Source organism: Atractosteus spatula, chromosome 3 (assembly GCF_055471065.1).
Source record: "Atractosteus spatula isolate fAtrSpa1 chromosome 3, fAtrSpa1.hap1, whole genome shotgun sequence".
NCBI lineage: Eukaryota > Metazoa > Chordata > Actinopteri > Semionotiformes > Lepisosteidae > Atractosteus > Atractosteus spatula.
This window is the reverse complement of record NC_142708.1, coordinates 6082052-6105633: the sequence shown is the minus strand read 5'-3', so window position 1 is coordinate 6105633 and position 23582 is coordinate 6082052. Positions and strand designations below refer to the sequence as shown.

Here is a 23582-nt window from a genome sequence, read left to right as displayed (position 1 = left end):
GTGCTGACCAGCTACAGATGCAATGCTCAGATGCTGTGTCCACCCTGCCGTGGCTCACGGGACCTGTCTTTTCTGCAGGTCAAATCCCTGACGCTGTTTGTGACCCACTACCTTCCGCTGTGTGAACTGGAGAGGCTGTATCCTCAGCACGTGGGCAACTACCACATGGCCTTCCTCCTGAGCGATCAGGACGCAGAGAGTGACGGTACGGGGACCCTTCTTAAAATCTGCACACAAAGCAAGGGGTACCAAATCTCCCCCAGAAGAATTGGTACCGCTGTCCTTCTGGTACAGTACCACTGTCTTCAGACTGCGTTGTAACAGCTGATGCCAACTATGGAAACAGCAGCTAAAATGATGAAGACATAGATTCATTGTTGGTGACTGTATTTCCATTTGAGACGATGCGCATAAAGCAAACGATTCTCTTAATAGTTCACCAGTCTTCATGACCAGATGGTTAGGTAACAACCCCACAAGGGGATTTCAGATCACTTTATGGAACACAAAAAAGAACAGGTAAATAAAAAAGTACATTAAGCAAATAAACATAAGAAGAAACAATACATTTTAGTTTGTAGGCACAGATAGTAATAAAACAGAATTATGTTGGTAGAAAAGCTAGATTATGAAAGTTTGGTTTCAGTCTAGACTTACAAATACTTAATGAAGGCAAGTCAGGGAGAGAGGTAAAATGTCCAGACAGAATAAAACCTGTTTCCAGCTTCCATAAAGTAATGTCCTACACTGAAAGCACTGAACCCTTTTAGTCCTGAACATAAGAAAGTACATCACCTGATACAAGTTTTTTCGGATTAAGTCAATGCAATGGAATTCTTTTGGCATGTCCACAGAGTTTCCCTGTGTATCCTGCCGTTGCCTTCACGCTGGTGAAATGTCACGGGGTGTCTGTGCCTCCTCTGGATCCCTGCAGGTCCCAGCGAGGAGACGCAGCCCGAGTTCATCACTTTCCTCTATCAGCTGACCGAGGGGGCTGCAGCCAGGAGCTACGGCCTCAACGTGGCCAGACTGGCCAAGATCCCAAAGGACATCATCTGGAAAGCCCAGGAGAAGTCCAAGGAGCTAGAGGGGCTCGTAAATGCAAGGAGGTATGGCAATAAAAATCCTTCTTTTCCATACTTTGAGTGTCTAGTACTTCTGATTTGTTGCCCTCTCCCTGCCTTCCATTCTCACTCTCACTGTACAGAAGCTCTAAGCTCTTGAAATCAGACCCCTGGTGCTCCACTGCTTCCGAGATTCTTTCACATCTGCAGTTCTGGACTCGGGGGGGGGGGGCAGATGGGTGGGCTCCGGCCATCCTGTGGAACAGAGGTGGGCAGTCCGGGTCTTGCGGGGCTGGTCTGTGTGCGGGTTTTCATTCCAGCTCATCTCGTGTGCCGCTTCTCCCAGCTCTTGAAGTGCAGCTGCTTCCAGGAGATTCAGAGAGTCTGTAAACACGCTGGCCCTCCAGGACCAGGACTGGACAGCCCTGCTAGGGGCCCTGGGAAAATGAGCTAAACTCCCCGGCAGCAAAAGTTGAAGAAAAGGTCTCCGAATCCAGTAACAACCATGGAAATCTTGATTTTGGTTGATTTCCTGAGAGGGTCTGAATGGGCAGCACAATCATTTTGTTGTACTTTTTTTTTTGTTTATGTTCCAGAGTAATTGAAAAGACTATAGCTGAATGTTATCTTTGCAAACTGGGGTACAGGGTAAAAATGAAAAGGTGATGAAGAGGTAAATCTTACCTTTCTTGTCAAATGTACTACAGGTGGTAATTCAATTATAGAAGTATTTTAATACTATTATACATTAGAAATATTAGAAAGAATTAGGAGGGCAGATCCCAATAAAAAAATAACTGAACTGTTTGCATTTTTTTGCTATTTTCATTATTTGAAGATCTGAATCCTTACTTTGTTTGCATTTTGGTCATATAGATTCTAGAAAATGCTCTTTGAGCTTCTTTCTGTTGTGTTAGACTCCATAGTTTCCAGAGAGAATATAAAAGATTTATTGCCTTCAGGGATGTTGTTTGAGGTTTGCCAAAGATGTAGGGGGGTGATGAAGGAATTTCTGAATCCCTGAAGGAGGAGCATAATCCTGACTTATATATCAAGATGTACTTGTCTTTACTGGCTCCTGCACCAAGACTACTTCTTATTAAATGTTTATCCTGTTGCACTGTCTATCCCTGTTGTTTTATCCATGTTAGTTTATGAAGTAGCAAGGATCTGTGTGAAGAGAATTTATTTTTAATTCCCCCCATGATCATATACTCAGACGATCACGGTCCAGCATGTGTTTAGTCAGTAACAAATATACTGAGCACCCAAAGAAACTTCTCACTTATAACTGCAAAAAACATCCCAAAGTGAAATGGGGAAATTCATACAGCTGATTAACATTTGTCATCCGCAAGGCTGATCAACAGGAGGTCTGCTGTGACATTTATAGGCTGGTACTCTGCTATGTGGCAGCAATGTGGGCTGTACAGGCTAAGGGTCGTATAAGGCTGCATGTGCTGCATTGTGGGATTCTGTCTTTTGTCTGGAGAATAGAGACAAGCCTGTGCCTATTCACTGGTCTCTGGGCTCTAGAGGCCACATGTCATCCCAGCTCTTCAGACACTTCCTCAGAGCAGCGTTCGGATGCTCGTTGTGCTGCTGGAATGTTGTCACATCGGGATGAGCCTACAGGAAGTCCCAGGACTTCACTAGTGTTGTGCCATGCAGTCAGGATGTTATCAAGCAATATATGTGGAAACTCTATAGCAACTAGATACTCCTTCCCGCTTACTTCTCCCCATCAAGTGGAGATGCATGCTGCACACTGCATTTATCATCCCCCATGTCTGTTCCTCACTCACTCACACGACACTACACACACCCTGATTCTTGGCTTTGTAAGCAGTATCACACAACAGAGTCCAGCCGCAAAAATACCGATGGAGTAAAAGCATTGTTCTCTTAAAATGCCGGGCATATTAGTTCCGTTCTGTGTTGTTCTGAATTTGTTTTTACTAGGCTTGACATTCAGCAGGATAAATCACCTCATCACTTGTGCTCCAACATCTTTCACTAATGAAATGAATTAGGTCTTATGCCACAGTCAAAGTTAGTTGAGCATATCATGGTCTGTCATAAATGATCGATTAATTCAAATGATCATACATGCAGAAATAGAATAATGTTTCTGTTGCTGCTTAGTGTATTTTCATCTTACAGAGTTGAATGTACAGTTTACACATGAGTATGAAGATGTTAATGTTATTTGTGCTTTACAGGTGTGGTATATTAATTTAGGTGCTCTTCTTAATTTAGGTAACAGATCTAGATTTGTAATAAGCTCTTCTAGCTTTGAAGAACGTGAGATCCAAGTTTAAGGATCGTGCTGGCTTCCGATGTTTTTCTGGTGTAGAAGTCCTGAAATCCCTGTAAAAGGATGCAGACAGATACTGTAGGTCAGTGAAATCATGGCTGGGGCAGGCGAAATGGAGAACTGCTGGCTTCATGTTCCCTGAAACGGTCAGCGAGCCTCTTTCCCGTGTTACCGGCGTAGGCGGCAGTGCGCTTTCTGCCAGAGATGCATACCGTCAATGAGATGACTGGCTGCACATGCTGTTCTCTGGGTGCTTTCGAAGTGGCCTGAGGGGCCGTGTGTAATGTATGTGAGATACTGGATACATAACTGCAGGCGGGGCAAGAACCTTTGGATACAGGAAAATGTGCCCTGAGGTGGATGGTGGCTCCATCGCCTCAGGTGTGAAGAAGGCTCCACGGCCGAAACGTTGTGTTTTCTTTCTTCTCTTTTCAGCATGGAATAAGGCTATTACTTGTTCCCATTCAGGAAACATTCTGTGTTTGAAATGAGGTGAAGGCAGTACTGTATATAAACCAGTGAATACCAATAAGGGGTGAATGCTAAAATTGGGGTGATGTATTTAGTAATGGAAGGATCTGAACTCGGACCACGGTTCTTCCTTATTTATATCAATGATCTAGTTTCTGGAATAGTTAGAAAACTAGTCAAATGCGCAGATGATTCCAGAACTGAAGGATTAACAAACACTGTAGAAGCAGAAGATAAAATATTCAGATGAAATTGAGGACTGGGTTAACACCAGACAAGTGCAAAATATAAACTATAAACACGAAATGAGAAACGCTGATCTAGAAGAGGCTACTCATTAAAAAGACCTACTGTAGGTGTTTGTGTTAACACATTATTTGCATCTTCTACATGGAATGTGTGGAAGTAATTAAAAAGGCCAGCAGAATGTTAGACATTAGAGACAGCTGTGTCTCATATACATTGTGTTCCTGGGGGAGTCAGAATGAATGGAATTAAATTTATATTTCACTGCATCGAAAAAGGTAGCCTCTTTGCACTTACTCAGTTTCACATAGTACCGCATAGCGTCAGTCGAATACCTCAGCTTCAGTCACATTTCCTGAATAATAAGTGTCCACGTGCTAGGATCCCTGTAGTTTATGGTTAGAATAGCAGAAGTGTCCCAGCTTTTAAAAAATTCAGCTGTTTATGCTGACATAACCCCCTCACTCCAGACAGACAGTCTTTAATCTAGAGGATTTGTGAAGACCAAGAGTACTTATCACCTACTCTTCTTGCTGTTCCTGTGGGCAGTCCTTCCAACTCCCCCTCATCATCCATAACGATACTGTCTGCAGGGACATTATCTGTTCCTGGATGCTAACAGCTAATTATGTTGTTTATTATGTTAAAAACTTTTCTTATTTGTCTGTTTTTCAGAAAGAACAAGAAAGCGTTCTGTGAAGCCTTGAACATACAAGACAAAAGGAATTTAATGGACTGGAGACAGAACAATTCATGAGCTCTTGTCTTGCATAACCACTGTTAAAAACCTGCTTGCACTGTTGAAACCTGCTTGCACATTTCTCATTGTAAGGTTTTGAGACTGTTAACTGCACTAAAGGCATGGTTTTTATATCCTGTAGGACACTCATTCAAAAATTAGGATGTGAGCATATTATTGTTCTGTAGTTGTCACAGACAGAGAAGATTTTAGGAGCTAATCATTTTTTCTTTATTATCTACTGTTCAGTATCACAGGAATTTGTTAAAGGAAAGAAAATTTAAGTTCTTTCAAAAGCAGATTACCTTAGATTGCTGTGGTGTATTTTTAAACCCGTTGTTTTTTTGGTTTTGATAAGAGGATTACTTACAGGTAAAACCGTGGTTTCGATAGAAGACCTTTAGGAGATAAGCCATGATTTTTCGACAATAAGCCATCATGCTTCATAATCAGTTTATAGCTACTACATCCAGACCTGGTGATGTAATCTCTGCTGAATGTTTAGATAAGTTTCAGATTCTTTTTAAAGAGGTGATTGCCACTCCATTTGCTCATTTGTAAGTAAAGTCAATCTCTTTAATTATATCTAGAATGCTAGAGGTGGCTAATCTTCTGCAGTGTTAACAAGCAGTGGTTTCTTTTATTGATGTGCACTGACTGAGAACTGGATAAGAGCCGTAACTAAACCACCTTTAAACATTATGACAGGGCTTCTGTAAACTTGATTATGTTATGTCTGGTGGCTAATTTGCATTAGATGTGCAAAAATTAACTTTACACACCTGTATTTTGTATTTTTTTTGTAAGAGACTGTCTTGCTGCCAGTGATTTTCATTTCAGGTATTTTAAGTTCTTTTTAAAGCTGCCTGATACAACTAGACTGCAGTTGTCATTTGTTGTGAAAAATAAAATGATATTGTACTCCTGCCCCTGCCTGTATTACTGCACACTCGCTGTTGCTCCGTTATACTAAATCCACTTCCTGACACACTTAGGAAGAGCTCTGTTGACGCTTTCCTGTATATTATATTAAAACTGCAGAATGACAGTACTCAGAGAGAATAAGAAATAGGGAAATAAAAATTCATGACCATTCTTCAGTTTTTTGCAGTTGTCTTTGTGTTGCTGTGCACTGTAGATATCACCTGGGTGATTCTGAGCTGCAGGAAGAGACACATGAAAGAAAAATGGGTGTCTAGGAAGGCTCTTTATGGCATCTTCAAAGTGGGACAACAATAAAAAAGAAACTGGAAAGCTTAGATACGCGGCAAAAAGAGTGAAATCTAAATTTAGCGACATTATGCTCAGGTTTACAGAGCACTAAGACCTCATTTAACATATTGTTCAGCTTTGGTCACCATATCACTAAAGGGATATGACAGCCTTAGAAAGAGTTTAAAGGTGAATAAACACAATTCTGACCTCGGGACAGGCTGCAGGGGCTAAATCTCTTCAGTCTAGAACAAATGAGAGTGAGAGGAGATTTGATCACATCCCGGAGGGTGTATTGTGTACAGGGTTAACCCACGGTCATAGAACAAGCATAAAAAACACAAGCTCTTTTGCAGAGCTGAATGAAGTGAAATGACAGAAGAAGACAATGACTTAATGTGGTATTGTGCAAAGTTGGTATTTTATCATGTCTTTAAATTGAGTTCAGCAAAAACATGAAATATTGGATGCTGTCTGTTCATGATTCCAGTATTGTCTGCCAACTAATCAAGTTCACAGATTGTGCCATCAACAGGAGGATTTGGAAACACTGCAGAAGCTTCAAAATGTGTTCAAAAAGATTTCTGAAAAAAGACTGTCACTTTGTCAAAGCTAATACCTTCTCTTCTTTCAAGGAGCTGGATGAGATCCTGGAATCAAATCTAATGGTTTTTACATCACTAAAACAATTGAGTTTGTTTTACTACCATTTTTTGTGTTAATAGCAGTGACGGAAGTGATGATCTGACATCCCACAAGAAGAGGCTCTTCCCTGTACTGTCACTGTACTAGGCTTCCCCCCTGTACAGTAGAGCTGTAAGTCATGTCCAATAAGATCCTCCAATCATGTCTGGAGGCACGTCTTTACGCAAAGGGTCGTGTTCGTGTGGATTAAGATGCCCTGCCATGTTGTTGACACTGCCACTCCTGCTTCGGTTTTCGAAGCACGTGGTTGAGATACTGTACTGGAATCAACAAAGGACAAACTATCAAACAGTCTAGATGGGCCAAATGCCGTCCTCTCGATTGTAACCTTTCTTCCAAGTCACTGTTCTTTCTTTGTCTTTCCTGCACCGCAGAATTGTAGTTTTTGATTTTTAAATCTATTCTTGTAAAAAGAAATATAGTGCCGGTGAAAATGCTGTACGTTTAACAGAAACGTTATCGCTGTAGGTGTTTGCCAGTAGTATCCGGCTTGATCTTGACACACTAAAGATCCTTCCTGAGATTTTTCAGGGTAGTCCGGTACCCCGTCACCTCACGTATCCTGCTCACATCACTCACCCGCGGAGTCAGCAGTCATTGTTTATCAACACTTAATGAAAGAAGCGTGGTTGAGTCATCTTTTCTATCCGGAATCAGAATGCCTGCGTCACATGTGGTCAATGTACACAGGTCTTTGAACAACCACCTCTGAGTGAGCATCTTCTTTTGTTTGTTGACAGTAACAGTGTCTGGCCAGGTTGGGTTTAAGTAAGTACTTGAAGGATGCAGGCAATGAAAGTGCAAATTGGCATTATCATTTTTAAGAAAAATAGCTGACGAAAGACAAAATACAAACTCCACTCATTGAAGAAAATCCCATTGCAGCAATGCTATACCATCATGTCTGCTCTGATAAACCTTGTTCATGAAGAGCTATAGGCATCTTTTTGTGGGATTACAGACCAGGGAATCATCTGTGTCAATCAAACAGCAGGAGAGGGCTTCTGTTGTAATGGGCACTTTGCGGTCACCAACTTTCAAAGATAAATGTATGACATTACTGGAAAAAAACAACGCAGACCGACGGATTGAAATATAGATCTCCTCTATTATTTTTTTTTTCCTGTTTAAGACCGACATCCTGTAGAAACAAAGCCCTATGTCTGCTTCATAATATACAAGGACAAGGGTCTTCAGAAGAATAGTGTTGTGAAAGAGAATAATATCGTTGCACAATTAGACTTCATTTAAATTCATGCTCTGTGCTGGACTCGGGTCCCATTCAGGGTGTACCCCATCAGAGAGAAGGTGACTCTCTGACATCCTTGGGGAGAGAGTTCCAGAGCTTTGGGGCAGCAGGAGAAGGCCCTGTCACCCACAGTGTAGACGGGCTTGGGAGACGGATAGGAGATCAAAATTAGAAGAGCCAAGGTTGTGAGGGGGGAGTAGGGCGATAATAGTTCAGTCAGGTACTGAGGTGCCAAACCATGCAGAGCCTTATAGGTGAGCATGAGGATTTTGAAGTCAACACAAAACTTGACAGGAAGCCAGTGCAAGGACTCCAGGACAGAAGTAATGTGCACTAGACCTGTCAGGGTCCTGGCTGCCAAATTCTTTACGTCCTCTCTGGCATTTGATGTGCAAAACCACGTTCCCCACCCTTCCCCACTTTCAACCACACAGGACCAGCGCAAGGTGAAGGCGCTGATCTCTCCAAGGTGCTCCTGTCTCTTTTCCACAGGGCGCTCCTTGCGGAGTGCTCAGCCGAGCTCTCGAACCCTGGGCGGACGAGCTCCGCGTGAGCCTCGCTGGCCTCGTGCGTCCGCGGCCGACTGGGGGCCGGCTCTGCTCTCCCAGGTGGGTGCCCACGCACGACTGCTCCTCCCACACTTCAGAGAGAGCCGCAGCACTGTGGCGCGAGCTGACTTCCCCGTTCCTGCTGCCAGGAGCAGGAACAGTGGAACAGGGAAGCTGCACTTCAGCAAGGGAGTGCCAACGGGAATGAAGGACAGCAAGGAAAAAACACTGGAATTTCAGTCACATGCCTGGTGCAATGATTCTCTTGCACTTACTTTTTTCACACAAAGAAATTGAGTGCTGGCTGAGCTCTTTTCAAATAAATAATGACAAAGTAGAAATTTTGTGTGTGATACATCAAATGAAGTCAGTTGTATTTACGATTAGGATTTGGTGAGGACTAGGTGAAGCTCAGATTTGCCTAAATATGTTAATCTGTAAAATCTTGAGGGGGTGTGCTTACGTTTTCACCAAAATTTATATAAATACATGAAAATGTGATTAAAAATGTGATTCCTCAGCAGTGATCTGTGTCTTTAAGTGGAATAAACCCTCCAGAGTTGGAAGGAGCACTGTTATCCTTACTTCTCTGACTCCTCTCGGCCTGTGCTGGTGTTGGCGAGGCTGTTTCTGTGCAGGCCTGGCAATTTCCACGGCGACAGCAGTTATAAGCTTCGAGCACTTACACGTCTCTAACACATTATGCAGATAACGTCAATACAGGCGTTTTAGATGTCAAGATGTCACATCGCGAAATTTCAAGGCCTTCTTTTTTTATTTGGTACTTTAGCAGCACAGGACCAAGTGAAAACTGTGAGGAGTATTTATGAAGCAATATCAGCCCCAGGGGAATATGTCAGGTTTGAAGACTGGTTTCCAAACATGACGAACCTAAGCCCATTTTTACTCTATTTTCTGATTTATGGTTGTGTGCTCTAGTGTAAAAAAATGCCTGGCTTGGTTTTCTTTGTCCTCTGGGGAAATTCTGTTTTGTACTTGGAGGCCATGGAGATCCTGGGTCCTTTGGGCACGTTGTTGAGTGGAGTCCTCTGTGAACAAGGAGTAGGATGAGGCCTATAATTACTGGGTGCTCCACAAAAACAGGACAGGCACAGCACAGTGGCAAGGAGGGGATTGGCTGGAGTACCCTGGGCTTATTGAGCAGCAGGAAAGCCCTTTTGTGATCAGAAAGTGAAAGAATGGATGACAGATTCAGTCTTTCTGATGACTGCTGGAGGCGCATTATAATTGTGGGGTATGCCCCAGTCTTTGTGTTGTCACTCTGGGCTGAGTAGTCCAAGATGGCATGATATGACCTCCAGCCCGAGAGCCTACAGGCCTCTTCAGGTGCTACAAGGGGATGAACCCTGCGTGCATCATGCTGGCTTCAAGAACAGCATTGCAGGACCACGCTGACCTCGAACAGCCCTCTGGGAACCGAACCTGCCCTGGCCTGAGCCCAGGCTGAGGGATGTCAAGGTCTCCTGAAAATGATGTAAGCAGTCGAATTTGCTATGGGAGCAGACATGCCCACATTGGGCGTCTGAAGTGGAAAAATGCTCTCCTTGCTGAACACGTGAACAGATATGCATGCTGCAGACCAGAACACGTAGCATTTTTTCCCAAAGATCAGGACACGTAAGATTTTTAGAAAGATTTTTATGAGTCTAACAATTTCGTTTTTAAATTGCATTTAAGTAACTGGTGAGAAATAATCAAAGTGTTTGTGTTTATTTACAACTAATTTATTGCAGTAGAAGCTACAGAAAGCAGACCCAGTCTTCTGAGGCGTAAAGTGTCTGGCTGGGTGCTATATGGGGTGACAGACCTCCTGCCGGCTGTGAATCATGCCTAGAAGAAAAAAATACACTTTTGCAGCACCACAGGAGACAGGGTCAACTGTTCTTATTAACTCCTATCAGCAACCTGTGCTGTTCTCTTCAGATCGCCACGCACACCCACTCTGAGCCATTAACACCTGTGACCCTGTTAAAGACGTCTTCCGCTTTCCTGCTCTGACAATTAGGATGAAAAATGAGGTATTTAGCCTTAATTTGATGCGCTCGATCAAAAAAAAATCCTTAGCCAGCTCCACAAGCCCCAATTAGCATTCATCTTTGGGTAGTGGTAGTCACCTCTTTGAAGGCTGCTAGGAACGTGAGAAAGGTTACCAATAGGATAAGGCAATTCAACCATTTCTATTTGTGCCCGTGCTTGTGATTCAGCTGTCTGTGACTGTGATTCTCCAAAATAGTTGGCGACCAATTGATTGGCACCAAGGGTAGGGTGACGTGCTCTGGGTGTTGTGCATGTTCCTTGCACATCAGCGTCTTCAGTGCGCACTGATTTGGTAGACAGTGTTTGTCTAATGTTCGTATCACATTCATATCAACATTGAAGATCAGAAACCTTTTTAATCAACACCATAGAGTACTGTGTTCTGCCGTGGCCACCATATTACAAAAAGAACATTGCTGTTCTGGAGAGAGTTCAGAGAGCAACAACCACGTGAATCCCCGATCTTAAGGTCATGTCATGTGCTGAAAGGCAGGAGTAACTGAACTTAACTGAAGGAAAGGAAGGTGATACTTTGTTGATGTTTTCAAAATCCTTAAAGGAATCAGTCAAATTAACCCTGGGTTGTACTTCAAGGTCAACTGCAAAATGCATACTTGGGGAGAGAACTGGAAATGAGGAGATAATTTAGATGTGAAACACTGAGACATTTCTTTGCACAATAAGATACAGTATGGGGCTCAGCCTAGTAACTGTACTGCATTCTTTCTTGAAACAGATGAGGGTCAATCAGCTACAAGCAACCAAATGGCAAAATGGGGCCAAATGACCTTTGGAAGCCTTATTATTCTCTAAACAGGCATGACAAGATTTAATTTCTTGCTTGTTGTCTTTCCTAAGATTTTGTCTTTCTTCTTGAGTCCCCTCATTACCAACTTCCTAAGGCGCAGAGTGGTAGGTTATGGTGAGGAGCAGACCAGGGATAAATACAGTTTTAGATATGGTTTGAGAAAATAGTGATTATTATTTGAAAATGAATCAGATATATTGTATGTAGTAGAAAGTAGCTCTTTTAAAAAAATATTAAATAGCATTTTAAGCAATTGAAAACAGCTTAAAACATATCGTATCCCAAAAAGTGTTTTTTTTTTGTTGAAGTACATTGGCATGCTAAATATTGAAATTATTATACAGCATTTTAATTATTATCCTGAATTTGCAGTTTTTTTAAATTGTGCAAATTTTATTACAGTAATTAATTAAAACCTATGAAAATTATTAAGGTATTATAACTGATGAAGTACAACAAGTCCATTCCCAAAGGTAGTGTTAAAAAGCGTAATGGATTGACTCTATACTCTGGTTAAACAAGTAACGAGTTTAAAACACTTGAAAAAACCTACAGTATCCTGAGGAAACACCACTGCTTCAAGATGCTATAACATCTATAAAGCTCTAAAACTGTGATTTATTTTCTTAAACCTTACTTTTAACAAATTCAAGCCTTTTGCAAGTACTGCAGCTTACCTCAAATCTTTTTGTCTATCTTAGGGTAAGTGTTATATAATATTTTCGCTCCTCATGTATTTATGACTGAAGATACAGTTTTCTAAAAGTGCTATCACAATAGAAACCGTTACAATATAGAGACTTATTATTTAGTCCCCCATAGATAGTATTTTGTAAATCCTCCTCTGGCAGTAATTTTGCTCTCTAGATGCCTCCTGTATCCTATTGCAAAGTTCTGTCAGCGCTGAAGGGGGATTTTTTGACCACTCCTCTAGGCAGAAATCCTCTGATTTCTTTTTTGATTGTGATTGTGGTTTTGGATTGTGAATTGTTTTTCTGACCTCAGACCAAGAACGAGATCTGAAAATTGTGCTAACCAGTCAAGAACATTGATTTTGTGCTCTGGAAGATTTCTTTGTGGATTTGGAGACATTCCTCGGATCATTATCATTATTATATTGGTTTTCAACCAAGCCTGAAGCCCTTTGAGATATAGTACGTGGTTGTTTGTCCAAATATCCTGGTAGAATCTTTTTTTTTATTTAACGATGAAAGAATTTACAAATACATCATATACAATACAAAGTAAAATAATTGACAGCTTTCATCTTTCATTTTTTTGTTATATTTTTTATATGATTCATTATTTTACATTATGCCAACATGGATGGGAGGTTACATCTAGAAATATAATCAGCAACAACACAACAAATGACCAACAATCTAGACAAAACACTGTTTCATTCTCTTTCACAAAATAAACTCAGGTCTCAATGGGCCCACAAACCCAGTCCAGCCTTGTCAGTATTTGCTAAACCTTTCTGAGAAAGGTGATCTTTTCCATTATATAAATCTCCTTCACAACATTAATCCACTGTTCCGGTGTTGGGGGATCTTTAGTAAACCATTTCCTCATGATGGTTTTCTTGCTAGCTGCTAAAACAATTCCCGGTATATATCTATCCTTGAGTTCCATGTAGTCAAAAGTTGTATTAGTTGTCCAATATAGTTGTATTTTCTGGCATGACCACAATGTGTGTGAATGAGTTCCTGGTAGAGACTTGAATTCATGTTGACCTGTAGACCTGTTGACCTGAATGTCCTTCATTCATGTCCTGGACCCACAAGTCAGCTGTTTCGGTTTCTGCCTCCAATCTCTCTTCTCAAGATGATATGGATATGATACATCTCAAGAGCTCACCCAGAGAAATTAAAGCACTAGCAGAATGCACTTAAGCAGATGCCCAGTGCCTTTATGAGCTTGTGGCCAATCTGGAACCGTTTGAAGATAATACTCAGTCAGTGTTCCAACAATGTTACTGATACCTTTAGCGTGACATTTGTACCATCATTAGACTCAAAAACTTCCTGAGCGACTTTAATGCATAGTACAGTGCCAGGCTGCTGACTACCCTAAAGCAATCTGAGGAAAAACCACTTCTCTCCCTATGTACAGGGACCTCTTTCCAAGATGGCAGCTGGATCTTCACTTTAGAGGTGTCCAAAGCAATTATCACAGCCTGTTTTTCAGCAGAAGTGTGTTAAGTCATCTCTTCAACCTTTTCAGTCTGGCACTGGTCAATGGTCTGAGATGATCACCCTAGAAAGAAGAGCAAGTTTGCCTTCTTAGGAGCTCCCTAACAAATCTGTTGTTAACACCACTGAGGTGTCTCATACCTCCCAATAATCAGACCCCCCTTGTCTTTTAGAAGAGCCATTCACACTCTACACTATCCAAGTGTCAGAAGCCTCAGCCCAGTGTTTATTCTTGCTGGACATTTAGACCAGATAGGTTCTCGCTGAATAATGAATTCAATATCCGACGTCCGTCCAGTGCAATGAAAACAAGGTAAACAATTAAAATAAACCCAAATGATGAGAAAACTGGAAACCATATAAAAATAAACATTCTGTAAAACCTCACTCAGTTCGCATTTGTGACTACTAGCGATGTAAAATGTTTTACTGTGGAACAAGGGCTGAAATATTTACCATCAAGTTCAGACATTGAGAATGTAAAGACAAGTGAGGGTTAGTTACGCTTACATTATGCATTACACATTTGGATTTTCAAGGTAATGATTACTCCCGTGTCTGATTTCTGAGTTTCAAAAGACCAGCTTTGTTTATTCTCCTGCTCATATCCGATCCCTCTGAACCATTGGACGATGCAAGACCCACTTGGAACCTAATTATTCCTTTTAAACTATTCATCAGGCTTTATTGTTTGATCATTCTTTAAGTATTTTGGGAATAATTGAAGTTATATATTAAGATTTTGTTCAAATAACTACGATTTATTCAATTGTATGATTCAAATAATATCTGTTTTTGTGAAAACAATATTGGAATATTCAAACAGTCAGTTTAGTTGAGACTGAGTATTTAAATACTGAAGTCATTGAGTTCGTTTCTATACCTACAATAACAAAAGCAATTATTTTGGCGAGGTGGAAAAGATATAGCTGGGAAACTATCAAATGGTTGAATGTACCAGAGGAAAAGGCAACGTGTTAGGGTTTAACTAGCATGAAAAAAGCAGTAGGCAGAAAGGTTCAAAGAATGTTCTTGGTGTTTTACTGGTAAGTTCTTACTGAGTTTCAAATAATTATTTTGGTCAGAAAACTGACTTGCGGTTCATGATTCTGTTTTTCATTGTGCAGCAACTATTTGTCTTCTCTTCTGCAGATTCCTTGCTCAGCTCTGCCTTTCTATCCTGCTCTCTCATCTCAATTCCCTCCAGACCCAGAGGCTGAAGGAAAATATTTTCTCCAATATCTCAGCTGAACCTGCACCCTTTTATTTGTATACTGGCAAAAAAAAGACCTATTTTAAAAGATAACCCTTTTTAGGAGTAAAGGTATCGTCCCTGAAAACTGTAGAGGTCCTCCAGTACGGTCTCTTTTAAAGAGTATAGCAAAGTGACTTGAACATACAGAGCTTAGCCTTTTGCAATTTGAAAAGGAAATTAATTCCACACTGGCTTCTTTTTTGTCACAGCTGGAGCAGTTTTATTTTCTCCAGACTGCCGACTTTCATCTTCAGGGGTGCTCTGGAGTGACTTTTGTCTCACAACTTGTCAGTCAATTCAAGCAGCAGAAAAGTCTTTAAAGTATAACGAGAGGAGTGAGGTGGTGTCTCTCTTCCATAAACTGATAGGTGAGGAGAGGTGGGTCTTCATCAATGTTGTCACTGTCACTCAAGGGAGTCTCTATTTTATGGGAAGCGACTACTCTGTGATATTTTTATACTTAACTGTTGATCGCTTACTGCCTTTTTACTGAATTGCCTAGGTGGTGTACAGTACTGTATATGAGTTATATAAGTTACAGGTGACTTAAAATCAAAGGTTTTAGAGCCACCGAACGTGTTTGCAATTTGATCATGAGAGCTTGGAACCCGCAATAATCCGTGTAGTTAAAATGGAAGTCCAATGAGCCACATCGTCATGAAGCAGAATATACAGTAATTTGGTTACGCCGTTAACAACGGTAATGAACTATGGACTATTATTTTGCTCTCAGACCGTCACCAGTGTAACAGGGCTCAGTGGCACTGAACGTGTTATGTGGTGACGTCACCCCTCGAATCATTGTCCGAGAGCAGCGGACCCGGTCTCGATCGCTTAGCGGAATTTGCCGTTGTCCAGGGAACGTGGTGGCGCGTGTACTCGAAACCGGCAGGTGCAGAGTCTGTGGCTGATGTTAATGACTGCGCTGCAGTGCTTGCCTTACTCTTAGAAGCGGATTTATAACTATTGCTGCACGCCTGCATGAGGAGTCCAGGAGGAAGGACAGGGTTTGTCAGTCATGTTGCTCTTCAGTCCTCCGACTGAGCTCGCTAAAGTGCTCGCACCTTGCAGGTGACCGCGGTAAAAAAAAAACATGATACCAGTTTCGTGGCCTTTCTCAGTCGGCGTCTGCACTGGAGCCTAAGCATCATGATCGAGATAGATCCCTTTCGTGGTGAAGCAGTCCCACCCTCAGTTGTCATGTTTTATGGAGTTCTACTATAGCTCAGCACACAGGTCTTGTAATTTAATCTTAATGAAGTTACTTAATTGGTACAGTAGCTACTGTAGATCCACCTACTGCTCACCTGGGCTGACGTCTGTGCTTTTCCTCTCTTTTTAGGGAAGTTAAATCTTTGAGTCAAAAGGTGTACAACCATGTTGTTAGGGAGTTATCTTAAAGGCTATTCACGCTATATAAAACACCCATTTATTGCCTCGTTGGTTCTTGAATTTACTCTTAGAAATGTTGCTCATTCCAGGCGACGGCAGCGATTTATACAACTGTTTAAAAACTCCGAGACGCGTAAAAGGCGAATCTTTATTACGCACAGTACGGTGTTGTAACCTTAAAACTCCTTCACTTTGTACTGTACGTTGTGCAGAACAATAAACTTTGAGCTTCCACCGACGTCATTACACACAGTGTCAATACATTCTATAGGTACGTTTACGACGAAAGGACAATTGTACAATACTGACGTCAGAAGCTTGCGAAGAGCAGGTTAGCAAGTCAATATAAACACTAACACAAAAAATATTTTAAATTCATATTGACTCTAAAGCTATTCAATCTCTTGCCAGAATTGGCAAATATTCATGGTTTTTTTCTTATTTTTCTTGACGCACACGTACTCTCTTTTTTTTAATTGCTGAAGACGTAATACCATACAACAAAACGAGGTTCTCAACTTCTGATTTGCGGGCACTGGCTTTTATCTCCTGAGAACCCGTGGCTTTCATATCTACAAGTAGAAGCAGCGAGTCGAAAAGTCGTGTTCAGAAAGAGAAAGCGGAATCTTGATGGTGTTACTAATGAACGGTTGTGTTTGCGCAGTCACACAGGGAGAGAGAAGCACACACAAGCCGACGCATTGTGAACCAACAATTTTTCTTCTTCCTAATTAAAACCCTGGACACTTAAACAGAACAAAGCAGTTTGGCTCCGCCTTTATTTTTCTAGCAATGCAAAAAAAAAGAAGAAGAGGGTTTTGTTGAACCGCGGTGCCATCCCTTTAAAATCGAGAACTACACAAGATAAAAGCAGCCAGTGGCGACCAGCCCTGTCTCTTTAAATTGGTGTTAAAGCCGATTAAAGCAGATTTCACTCGTGATTCTGTTTTACCGTCTGGTCGGGGGATCCTAATTTAAATATATGTAATATTCCCTGTTGCGTTTAGCTTCGACCTTCTTTTAATTCCAGGTTGTTTCCTTCACTCTTATCTGTGGGTTTGGCTTAATTGTGCCTATTTTGTCAACGAAGCAGTCATGGATTGGACCCGTTACTCCTCCGGATAGATCCTCGCCTGGGCTGATTTGGATATATGGCTTGTAGCGCGGCTCTCTCCCGCAAACTTTTCCGTGCGCCTTGGTGAGCTTGGGGTTCCCTCGCACGTCAATGCGCCTTTTTTCACCCTTCTCGCTCCGACGACGGGGGAAAGTTGAAGGATATGGTGTCGAGGGAACGGCGCTTTTAATCGCGGTGGAAAATGCAGAAGACGGTTCGATACAATGAAGGGCACGCTTTGTACCTCTCAGTGGTTGCGCGCAAAGAGGGGACCAAGCGCGGCTATCTCAGCAAGAAGACGGCGGAGAACAGTCGGTGGCACGAAAAGTATTTCGCTCTCTACCAAAATGTCCTCTTTTACTTCGAGAACGAGCAGAGCGCCAGACCTGCGGGGATCTATTTGTTAGAGGGATGCACGTGCGAGAGGGTGCCTGCGCCGAAAATGTCCACGGCGGGCAAGGAAACTCTGGACAAACAGGTAAGTTATATAAGTCGGGGGATTTCCACGCAGATGTACTTTCCAAACCATTCTGTTGCGTGAGGCACGCTTGGCCGCTGTTAGCGCATCTGGGCAGTGTCCTGAGGACTCAAGAGAAGGGTATCTCTGCAGGGGGAGATCCGTCAGCACCTCCGTTACCAGATTGGCAGCCGCGCAAATTCTGAAGTCTAGCTCGCTGTTATTTGCGGCAAACGGCTTTATCGGCGTTAAGTGTGTTTGCATCGCACTTAACGTCGCCCGGTTTCGGGAGTTCTGTCATTTGGCCGGTTCAAAGTTGCGACTGTGCTCCTCGGTTAAAATCGACAAAAGTCTACCAATCGCCGAAGAGGGCGACTTGCTTTTCACTTAACACCATTGGCGCTGCGTGTGGTACCGCATCTACAGGTATCTCGCAATCGGAGTTCACAGGTGACGTTTATGACAAATCCTCAAGCCCGTTTAACTCGCGTTTCAGCCCTGTGTAGTTGACAGTAATGCGCATTGATTTTGGCCAGCTGTTGAATGAGACAGTCTACTCAACTGAACCGAGATGTACCGTGCAGATAATTGCAAGCTTGACATTTTAACTGAATCTTTATTAATAATATGTATTTAAAGCATCCCGCACTCAAAGGTTTTGCTAATCGGGTATTTAGTGAAGACGCAAAGGGCTTCTGATTGCAATTTAAAGGGAGGACTTTTTTTTTGTAAAATCAGCCTCGAACGCTCTGAACACTATACTGTACTTAGCGACAACATCCTAAAGATTAACACGTATTTCTCTTCTCTGTGATAATACTGTGTATGACTTTGAGTTACTTGTAAGGTAACCCGAAGCTCTTATGGACGGACTTTCTGCAACCAAACTCGCTTTCAGAAATGAGAAATGCGAGGCTGCTCAATGTCTGCTGGGCGCCTGACGAGGCGCAGCCCTGGTACACACACGTCGAAGATTTAACGCAGTGAATATCATCCTCTCGTCACAAAATACAACCCAGCTAATCGCTGTTTAGGGGGTCAGTGTCCTGCATGTGGCAGTGTGTTTTCCTCTCTCAGAAAAGACGTGTTTCATGGAACAGACCTTTTCTTTCCTTCGGTGTTAAGTTTTGTTACTGTTTCAAGTACAATATTACATAAAAACCCCGTACAACACACATTGTATCGTACCGGGGGGGGGGGGGGGGGGGGGAAATGCCGTACTTAACAGGTACGATTTTTTTTGCAATATTAATTTATTTTTAATACATTGTTGCACCGTACCTGTACTACTTTATCGTGTCTTCAACAGTACATCCACGTTGGGCACTGAATGTGAACGCACCAACATTTTGCAAATCAAGAATCAGGTTCCGCTAATCTTCAGTGGAAACAGTTATTTACGTACTGTACAAAAATATCACTTCACGAAAAATAATATCTGGTTTGGACGCAATCGACCCTCTCGTTATAATCAGGTTTCTTTTGTCTGCTGGGCGTGTGTCTGGGCTTCCCTGAAGCGCGCACTGAAGTTCGGAGCACACCTGTTGTCGCACGCAGCGCTCAGTTCCTCGACACCGCGGGGAGGCGAGCTCTTCTGGGAGGCGGGTTTCGTCTTCTGTCATGTTATCGTTTTGGAAGCACGATGGATGATTAAAATACGTTCAGGCTAAACGTGCTCAATCTAGCACTACAAAACCGTTCATTTTCACAACTTTTTAAATAATCTTGGGCGAAGCTAAACCGCTTTTAGGAAGGCTTTAAGTAGAATTTCAGTTAAGATTCTTGGTTTGGCTTTTAAATCTCAGCCGTGTGCAACACTTGAAATATAGAGCAGAACAGTTAAGACACAAAACAACAAATTGTTCGATCTTTTCTCTATCACGTGTCAAGTGATGTATAATAAACTTTACCATGCACCCCCACTGATAATATTCTGTCGTCTCTTGATCCTTCAGTGATTTAACTAAATCGTTAATTAATGTTTAACATTATGGGCTGCTTTTAAATGATAGATTTAAAAAAACAAAAATGAAAAATAAAAACAACCATTTTTACACATTATCGATAATGTCACCTTTGGAATATCCCACTAAGTTGTCACTAATGATGACATAAGTTAATTAACTTTTGCTTATGCCACTTACTGCTCCTACCTGTCAGTATTACTTAAACATTGATATTTCTCCACTATATCAATGTTTTAACAGTTTTTTGCAGGCTGGTATATAGATGGAATCTTATTTCTAATGGATCATTAAAAACCTGCTTTTTTGATTAATTTACATTTATAATAACTTTTACAGACTGAGTACACAACCAAAACTGGGGCATTTTCCTGCATCAATTTCAAATTCCCCCCAAATAAGACTTGTCTCAGTTTACACAGCTGTCTTGTTCTGGCCCTGAGCAGCAGAGGTGTCTATGGCCAATTGAGTTTGAATCTGAAAACCGTTACTGTTAATAATGGTTAATAATTGGGATTGCTGCAGGTAAATACAATCCCGTATGATATTGATTTGATGATTTCAATCATCTGGAATACGTATAACTATGAAATAGAATCAATGTCTGCTCATATGGAAGGCCAGAAGGCACAAGTGTGATTTTAAATCACCCCAGCAGTCATTTTGCAAGTAGTGCTACCAGTTTTCATTTTACAGCCAGTCTGCAGTCACAACAAGAAGTATAAGCTTAGCTCCCGAAAGCCTTGTGCTTCATGGTTACTGATAAAAATCCTTACCCGTGTCTCATTAGCTCACTAGCATCTGTACTGCTCTGTTCTTTCTGGATAATTGGTGTTGTGATGTAACTTCAAAGCTAGGGTTGCACACCACTTCATCTGCAATCTATAGTTCTTGAACAGAGAAGTCATTCTTTAATCCCAATATTTAGTTACAGTGCTTTGCAAAATAATTCATGAACATTTGTTAGGTACACAACCTATTTCACACATTTCAAAACAGATAAACAGGGATAGGTCAAACAAATAATGCAATGACATTTTTCATCCATATAAGTATTCAGACTCCTTGCTGTGGTAAACCTAAATCAATTTACCTTAAAATTAGCTGAATGAGCCGCACATTTAGATGAGTGGCCTCTGTTTGTGAGTAGTAATAGTGGTTCATATGATTGCATAATACAGTATATGTTGCATAAAGCACAGACCTAGAGAAGGGGATAAACACATTTCAACACATCGCCAGGAGCCTGGTGAAGTCAGTCATTAAAAAGTGGAAGGCACTGCCTAAATCACGCTGTCCTTTCCAGCTGAGCAGCCAGGCAACGAGGACACTGCTGGAGATGTCACCATGAGGCCAGCAGCTAATTACAGAGCCCAGTGGCTGGGATGGGAGAAAATGTCTGTGGATCAACAGTATCCTCGCCATTCCCCCAACGGGGGTTGTATGTAACTGAAATAAAAAGATCTCGGATCCCATATGGTGCTTGCAACAAAGCACCTACAGTAAATGGTGCTGCAAACATGTCAGCGTTTTGTGGTCAGATAGTACCTTTTTGATCTGGATGCAAACTGTTACAAAAGACTTGTGGCTGTAAGTCTTGCTGCCGGAGGTACAGTACATCTACCAAATATTGAATTCACAGGTCTCACAATTCCACAATCACAATATTTCATTTTTTGATGTTTCCTTTTTGCTGTCATTTATCATTCTTTTTGCCCTAGAAATCTTCAGTTCCAGTGTCCAAGTCTTGTAGTGTATGCAGCATTTTGTCATTTTACAAAATTAAGTACAAGTAAATGACATTATTTTATGCAGAGGTGGGTTGTAGGAAATGGATACGGACAACATGAAGCTCAGAATATAACACATATTACATAATCTGTGGGCACTACACGTGCAGCAGGCAACTGCAATTTGTGTGGAAGTCTTTCCAGCTCTAGTCAGCAGTTATCTCAGCCTGCAACTCACACTGGCAGTCCACTAAAGAGAACCAGGTGTGAGCCTGGCCAGTACTTCCTGGGAAGAACTAATGTTGCTGCTGGAAGAGGTGTTAGTGGGGCCAGCAGGGGGCGCTCACTCTGCGGTCTATGTGGGTCCTAAAGCCCCAGTATAGTGACGGGGACCCTATACTGTAAAAAGGCGCTGTCCTTTGGATAAGATGTTTAACTGAGGTCCTGACTCTCTGTGGTCATTAAAAACTCCAGGGCGTGTCTTGAAAAGAGTAGGGGTGTTACCCCGGTGTCCTGTCCAAATTTCCCCCTGGTCTTTACCACCCATGGCCTCCTAATAATCCCCATCTCTGAACTGGCTTCTTCACTCTGCTCTCCTCCCCACTGAGAGCTGGTGTGTGGTGAGCGTTCTGGCGCACTATGGCTGCCGTCGCATCATCCAGGTGGGGCTGCACACTGGTGGTGGTGAAGGAGTCTCCATTACCTGTAAAGCACTTTGAGTGGAGTGTCCAGAAAAGCACTATATAAGTGTGAGGAATTATTATTTCCAACACTGTGCATTAATTTAGGTGGAATGAAGCAGGGCTGAAGTAAGATCTGTCTCTGTTCAATGTTTGTTAATGCTCTGATGAAACTGATTAATAGGTACAATTTTCATTGCATGAGTGATCTGCCTCTGGTTGTATATGTGAAAGTCTTTAGACATTATGCATGGATGTAAACATAGTGTTATGAGCTTTAATAAGATCTGGAGCTTGCAGAGAAAGCAGAAATTACACCCACCACTGTTGGGCAATGGGCACCTTTTAATGAGAAGAAAACTAGACTTACTGTGGGCCAAGTCAGGTGGGTTGGTTAAACAAAACGAATATATTCCAATCCAAACCTTTTTTGAAGGTGGTAGGGGGTAGTGAAATGTAAGATCACTAAAATAATTTGAAATCAAAGCTTTGATTCATAAGTTTAATTGTACAGTGCTTAACTGATATGGTAAATTATGTAACTTAGCATAGAAAGACTTTTGTTTCAAGCAGAGAACTGGAAGATTAGAAGTGAGAGTTGAACACAGATAGTAATGATTTTCCCTACTAGGCGTGCAAGTAAAAAATTCCTATAAGGTTCATCGCTCTCATTTCCGAAAGATTAAGCAGACAAAAAAATGGAGCCCCAGCAAATTAAAATCAGTCTTTGGGAACCTTTTTTTCAGTCATGCAGGTCCTGCAGATTGAACTTTTGTTAGATTTCTCATCAGACAGTCCTACAGAGCTCAAAGCTTTGTCAGACTATAACAAGCCCTCCTTTAGAGGATAGCCTGGATCTCGAAACCTCCTGTGCAGATCAGATGCTATGATTAAAAACCCAAGGACTGTCATCTTTTATTTCAGCTGCATTGAATTGGTGGCGCAGTTGTTAGCATTGCTAATAGCCTGGGGCTCCATTCTGGACCTGAGGTTGTATATTCTCTCTGTGGGTGCGTGGGTTTTTCGCCTGGTGCTGTGGTTTTATCCCACAGCCCAGAGATGAACAGGTAGGTTAATAAGCTTCTGGGAAAGTCTATCTGTGTGTGGCCTGTAATGGACTGGTGTCCTGTCCAGGGCACAGCTCATCTTGTGCCCTGTATTTGCTGGGATAGGCACCTGCTTCCCTGTGATCCTGAATTGGATTAAGCAGTGAGAACATGGATGGTTGAATTAGTCGAAGGAAAATGTTCAGACCACTCTGATTGTCAAATCTTCCAATAGTATGTATCTCCGCACGCAATCTTGGCAGGCTACAGGGAGAAACGATCAGTCAGATATGTGGCTAAACAAAATGGGCCTCATAATAAAAGAAAATGAT

General features: G+C 41.9%; 2 protein-coding genes across 2 annotated transcripts in view; both read left to right on the top strand.

Moving 5' to 3' along the window:
- Positions 1-5764, top strand: part of msh3 (mutS homolog 3 (E. coli)) — a 111208-nt gene extending 105444 nt beyond the window's left edge. The window contains exons 22-24 of the mRNA XM_088910961.1: positions 79-205; positions 935-1109; positions 4774-5764. Of these exons, the coding sequence (XP_088767087.1) occupies positions 79-205; positions 935-1109; positions 4774-4855 (384 nt within the window). The 3' untranslated portion in view covers positions 4856-5764. The remainder of the gene's footprint in view (positions 1-78; positions 206-934; positions 1110-4773) is intronic.
- An 11150-nt stretch (positions 5765-16914) lies between these two features.
- LOC148837302 (ras-specific guanine nucleotide-releasing factor 2) overlaps positions 16915-23582 on the top strand; it is a 107414-nt gene continuing 100746 nt past the window's right edge. Inside the window, exon 1 of the mRNA XM_088911987.1 lies at positions 16915-17851. Within this exon, the coding sequence (XP_088768113.1) occupies positions 17576-17851 (276 nt within the window). The 5' untranslated portion in view covers positions 16915-17575. The remainder of the gene's footprint in view (positions 17852-23582) is intronic.